Source organism: Sinocyclocheilus grahami, unplaced genomic scaffold, assembly GCF_001515645.1.
Source record: "Sinocyclocheilus grahami isolate Dianchi unplaced genomic scaffold, SAMN03320097.WGS_v1.1 scaffold398.1, whole genome shotgun sequence".
Taxonomy (NCBI): domain Eukaryota; kingdom Metazoa; phylum Chordata; class Actinopteri; order Cypriniformes; family Cyprinidae; genus Sinocyclocheilus; species Sinocyclocheilus grahami.
In genome coordinates this window covers 1,342,138-1,348,603 of record NW_015505577.1, presented here as the reverse complement: position 1 = coordinate 1,348,603, position 6,466 = coordinate 1,342,138, and the positions used below count along the sequence as shown (strand labels likewise).

The 6,466-nt window shown below is 37.9% G+C and overlaps 1 protein-coding gene across 2 annotated transcripts in view; it reads right to left on the bottom strand.

The window, feature by feature from the left end:
* Positions 1 to 1,878: 1,878 nt before the first annotated feature.
* The window catches only part of LOC107550431 (erythroferrone-like), a 15,495-nt gene continuing 10,907 nt past the window's right edge, over positions 1,879 to 6,466 (bottom strand). For both annotated transcript variants that reach the window (XM_016231700.1, XM_016231702.1), the window contains exons 7-9: positions 2,839 to 2,929; positions 2,638 to 2,716; positions 1,879 to 2,240 (exon numbers count right to left, since the gene is read on the bottom strand). In XM_016231700.1, the coding sequence (XP_016087186.1) occupies positions 2,142 to 2,240; positions 2,638 to 2,716; positions 2,839 to 2,929 (269 nt within the window). In that variant the 3' untranslated portion in view covers positions 1,879 to 2,141. The remainder of the gene's footprint in view (positions 2,241 to 2,637; positions 2,717 to 2,838; positions 2,930 to 6,466) is intronic.

Below are 6,466 nucleotides of genomic sequence, written 5' to 3'. Positions count from 1 at the left end.
CATCAACTGAGCACACAGACTGTTAGAATACTATCTGACTCATAAAACCTTATAAATATCACATTACATGGGAAAAGGTATTAATGTGCTTAATAATAACCCGCACTGGGTTACATACAGAAGAGTCAAGTTTTTAAATAGGAAAAATATAGAAGCTCTGGTCATTTTTGAGTGAGATGCTAACGGTCTAATCAGATTCAATGATCGATGCTAAGCTACAGCTAAAAGTGCTACCTCCAGACCCGGAGATCAGCTGAATGGATTCGAAAACGGTAAAACTCAACTGTTTAACTCTAGGGGAGTTGGAAAATGAGCCTATTTTCAAAAATAGTGGAGTGTTCCTTTAAGGGCTGCTTAAGAATACGCGTGCACATCAAATTATCCTGAATCATTGAACCTGGATCGAATTAGTGAGACTGCATGAACTTAAATTGTCGTTTATGAAATAGATTTAGTCCCGATTGATTTGTTAGGTTATTTCAAGTCAGGTTTCGGACTTTAATCCCCGCTTTTCTTAGCATCTTTTATGAAACAGCCCCCAGATCATGATTAGCGCGATGATATCATCTTGGATGTGTCATTTGATCTCGAATGTAATAAGCGATGTACGAAGAATGGGCCACAGCTCACTGAGAGATTTTCATTTATTATTATTATTATTATTATTATGTTGTTGGTCTCTAGATATTATAGAATTGGCCATGTGACACAAGGTGAGAAAAAAGTCTCAGGTTGTCATTCATCACCTTTATAATGCAGGGTTTTTTTCCCTCACAGTCTCTCTTTTAATAATGTGTGCTTTTGGCAATGTTTTGTTGGTGCTGAATGAGGGAGATAAGTTTTAAACATGCTTCTCCTGAGGGGGTGAGTGAATGTGCTGAAAGGTGAGAGAGACAGCACAGCATGGAAAGAGTCAAAATGACTTGGATAAAAAAAGCACTTATCTAAAAAAAAAAAATATATATATATATATATATAATTTATTTTTGGCTGAAAGTCTGCCATTTTGTGCAATCAACAGGAAACAAGTTGGCCAACTATGTACTGGAATAACGTTTTGTGTGTGTGTGTGTGTGTGTGCATGTGTGTTTGTGTTTAATGAGACACTGCTTTCAGTAAGCCCATCAAGGGATAAATAAGCATTCCATTACCATATACTCATTTATCTTTCTGCACATTATTTGACAGCGAACCATCCTTGTAAGGTATTGCAGTTTGACCACAAATGCAGTTAGATATTTTCCTGGAAAGTATGGCAGAGCAGTCAGATGGGGGGCGGGCAAAGTGCCAAACACCAGGCGCCACACTTCCAGCATGATGACCTCATCCCCATCACGACTAGAACATATTGTCTACATTCATCATCACTGAGTGTAGTGTTTGTGTCTTCATTGATGCACAATGAAATTCACCAGCATTACCAAATATTACTAACATTTAAAAGGTTTAAAGGCTTTAAATCACCCTAAATTGCTGCCATTTTCATTTGTCCCTATTGCTAGAATGCTGTGGAATCAAGACCTAAATAAGCTGCTGCTTTTAGGTTTTTCTACTAAGATTTTCAAGCAAGTCCACCCCACTTACCCTGCATATGTGGTAGTTACTCTATTATTGCCATTAATACTTTTCTATTTTCTGAAAAGGTTCAGTTATCAATCACAAAACATGAAAATCTTTCATACAGCAAAAAGTTTAAAATGCATGTTGAAACACTTTCCTCAGGCAGTAACAATTACTCTTCTATTCATATAAATCTCTATTCGTCGAAATAAATTCCAAGAGCATGTTTCAGCAGTTATGGAAGTATTTTATTGCAAATATACACAAATATCAATATCCTTTCAAAACAGAAATGCAAATAAATAAAACTTCAGCCCTGCTAAGAATGGAATGCAAAAACATACCACATGAAAAAATACATACACCTCAATGAACAGAGTTTAAATGCTGCCATTATTTAGGAAAGAAATAGCAGTGCAATCCTGCTGCCCTTTGCAACAATGGTAATACGTAGAGTCTCTTTTAGATGCTTGAAATATTCTAATATGTCCTGAATACCTTACCTAATTAAGATATGTATTTTGTCGACACTGTGAAAATGGGCTTCTTTCTAGTCATTGGTTTGTGTTTTGTTTGTGTCCTCATATTCCAATAAGAATGCCAGAAAACAGACTGTCTTGGAGAATTGTGAGGGCTGAGCCTGTCCCATTGTCAATAAGAATAGATACATATTCTCCAGCCTGTGAAAAAATAAACATCTATATTAATCATGCTTTTTGTTTGTTTTATGGGTCAATAGGAGTATCCGTGATAAGGAAATATTCTTAGATATGCACTCTTGCATATCCACTTTTATTAGTTGGTGATGTGTTGTCTTAGTCATAATGAGTCATAATAAATTAATAGCCAAAAAGTAAGCATCACATTACTTGAAAGAGGATTCTGATAGGGATTGACAAGATTGTCAAGGGCCCTGGAGCAGGAGATGCCCCTGTGACTAAACAAAAAAAAGTAGGCCCAAATATGGACAAATTTACCAGTCACTTAATTTCTGTCAGCATTATTAGGACAAACAATTTCTGTAATCTGTATAATTCTTGTTCAGTTAAATAAGCTTATTATGTCAGTCAGTCATACCTGTAGGTAAAGAGTCCCGGTCAGGAGAATACTGAATAGTCCCCCTGTAGTGCTCACTCCAGTCACTGTCTCCAAAGACCTGCATCATTATAAACACATTAATCATGGTTTAGGACTCATTTTGCTTGACTGAATGTGTGTTAGAATAACAGTTAAAATGGTCAATGCTATTGGTGATTATGGACCATTACTACTACTCACACATTACTCTGACAAAGAGACTCTATGCATATAGAGGCCTTAACACTGTCCCTCTGCCTGGCATGAGGCTTCTTCTGAGACTCATTGGATTCTAAAAAAAACACACACAGATACAGAATGCAGAGTTAAAGGGATTGTGACAGGCAGACATGTTCAACAGTACTAGGACTATATTGTGCCTATAGACGACAGTATCGTGTATCGACGATAGTCAGAGATCACCTGTGGCTGAAGCCTTTGACGATTGCAAGACGATTGTTATTATTATTATTATTATTATCAGGCTAGTATTATTATATAATTAATATTAGTGCTTATTTGTTATATCATATTTGTTTTTCCGCGTTTTAACCAATCACACACGATTCCATTGAGTTTTTGAATGCAGCGGCCAATCAGAGGTGTTCAGGTGACTCATCGCTGAAACACCGGAGTTTTGTTGTTCAGTGCGCGCATTCGCGACTGAAGTCTTCTGTTTCGTGAATTCTCTCATCATAAACAACAATGTGCAGATATACGTGCAATGCAAGTATAAGAGATTTATTCATCATACAGTGTAGACAGCTCCTCTGATTATAATGGGAGTGTTTTTTAAAGTGCATAAACTCGACCTAGGCTGAAGTCAGTGATGATGTTCTTTGATAATGTAAATATTCTTTGTTCGTTTTTCTGTAGCTGCTGTTTGAATAACTGAGGAAATGTAAGCATTAAATTGTCATCATATTAAATACAAATTCAGTCATATTAAAATATTTTATGACATGACATCCATAATGTGAAGTTAATAGATTACAGTAACATTAGGCTGCTTTTAGCCTTAGCCTGGAGTTGGTTCAATCTCCGCTATGAAACTAAGTATAATTAAATAAATTAGCATGATAATATAGTGTATCGGTGATCTCACAGGCTGACGATAAGACGACTATGGAGCATATCGCCCAACATTAGACCCCACCCTGTTCCACTGAGCTTTATCTAAGGGACAGGCTGGTGGATAGGCCACACACAAGTAACATGATGCAAACAGGAGGAATAAGACATTGCATGTACTTCAGCTTGCAGAATGATGCAATATGGCCACAGCTATATCCCCCTGCAGCCCAAGACTGGTTGCCCACTGAAGCTAAGAAGGGTTGAGCCTGGTCAGTACCTGGATGGGAGACCTCCTGGGAAAACTAGGTTGCTGTTGGAAGAGGTGTTAGTGAGGCCAGCAGGGGGTGCTCACCCTATAGTCTGTCTGGGTCCTAACGCCCCAGTGCAGTAACGGGGACACTATACTGACAAAAAGCACCGTCTTTCGGATGAGACGTTAAACTGAGGTCCTGACTCTCTGTGGTCATTAAAAATCCCATGGCACTTCTTGTAAAGAGTAGGGGTGTAACCCCGGTGTCTTGGCCAAATTGCCCCTCTGGCCTTTGTCCATCATGGCCTCCTAATAATCCCCATCCATTTGATTGGCTCTATGACAGCTTATATTTTATGTTTATATCAGTCTAAATGGAACAACTCAATTACCTGTTTAGCTTATGGATATTCATGACTTGAGTCCAAATATGCATACTGCACTGCTACTTATGAAAAAAGCAGTATGTCAAATGAAAATTGGATGCTTAAAAATGCAATTTATGATACAGTACAATATGACATGCTCCATGGGATTTTGAAATCCGCAACAAGTGGACACTATCCCATTAAGACTAGGCAAGAGGAAAACTGGTCCTCCAACCAAGCCTGGTTTCTCCCAAAGTTTTTTTTCTCCATTTCTGTCTATTCATTCATTCATTCATTCAATAAAGCTTATATTTTATGTTTATATCAGTCTAAATGGAACAACTCAATTACCTGTTTAGCTTATGGATATATTCATGACTTGAGTCCAAATATGCATACTGCACTGCTACTTATGAAAAAAGCAGTATGTCAAATGAAAATTGGATGCTTAAAAATGCAATTTATGATACAGTACAATATGACATGCTCCATGGGATTTTGAAATCCGCAACAAGTGGACACTATCCCATTAAGACTAGGCAAGAGGAAAACTGGTCCTCCAACCAAGCCTGGTTTCTCCCAAAGTTTTTTTTCTCCATTTCTGTCTCCTGAGATATTTAGGGTTTCCTTTTCACTGTTGCCTTTTGGCTTGCTTAGCTGGGGTTTGAAAGACCAGTGGCATAGCAAGTCAGCCCCGGGCCCATATGCAAAAACAGTTGTATCAATTTTATCATGCAATACAAACAATAAATTAGTTTTTCTGCTCTTTAATGTGGCGTGAGATCACTATATTCACCTCAGTTCATGCGGCATGTGAATCAATCATCTTTTCCTCTTTTCTAACACGAAATAAACATGATTGAAAAGCAGAAGACATGTTGAAAAAAATCAGAACAACTTAATTAAAACAAATGTCTCATGTAGGCTAATCGATCAATCAGTGTTTTGAAAAGCATCAATAAAACAGCTTGTGAATAGTCATAACAGTCGTAACAACATTTACCTCAGAAACGCTAACAACTTTGCCAACATTGTTTTAGTATTTTCATAAATCAGTCAGTTAACACCACAGACTTTTTTTGTTGTTGCATGAATTAACTTTATTCGCAGTACAACTTTAATCTCGTAATGTTTACTTTATTCTAAAAATATTATGGCACTAAAACACCGTCACATTTACTAAATTACTTAAAGGGGTGGTTGACTGGCTTTTTTATAGGCTTGATTGTGTTTATGGGGTGCAGTCTAACATGTGTTAATGTTTCGTTTGTTAAAAAACGCATTATTTTTCAAATAATTTACATTTATTCCACACCTCTCTGTCCCTTCTCCTCTGAACGCACTGATAATTTTCCTGCTTTTATGAAGCCCCTCCCTCAGAAATACACGATGGGCTCTGATTGATTAGCTGGCCCAGTGTGTTGTGATAGGCTAAACCGCCTCTAGTGTGCGTCTAAACGTCCCGCACCCCAACATAGCGGCATGTGCTCCGGCTGTATTATAAACAATGACGTTGTCTATATTGCTCATCAGTTTGAGCCCGATTGAGAAGCAGAAGATATTATTGAAGAGGATCGTGCAGAACCTGTGCAAGCACGGCTTTTAATGGTAGGCCTAAGATTTTTGTTTGTTGTTGTCTCATACTTTTAGATACGCTGTTATTTGTAAATGCTACTGCTTCTGTTAGCTTTTAATATACGGTTTTATTCTGATTAAAGCTTTAATACAGTTCGGCAACCGCATGCGCGTCCATGTATAACGCTTCTCATAACTATAGTATGTGAAAATAAATGTATTCACTGAGCTGATGAGCTGAATGAGAGAGAGAGAGAGAGAAAGATGCAGAGCGTGTGCAGAGCAGGGCGAGGCCAGGAACAGGATGAGAACGCTGCTTTAGAACGTTGATTTTGAAACTTGTGAATCCATTAGAATCGTTAGAAGACAGAATCGCGATTCATATATGAATAGATTTTTACATGCACCTGTAGATTTCTCTTCCTCTTCTCTAAAGCACTAAAGCAGCGCCTCGACCCCTTTGCTGTGTGTTCCCGGAGGCGGGGTTTATGTAAAATTCTGGGTTCTTGACGTAATGGCGTAATGGACTAACTCGTTGTAGTCCCTTACCAGTCGTTTTTGT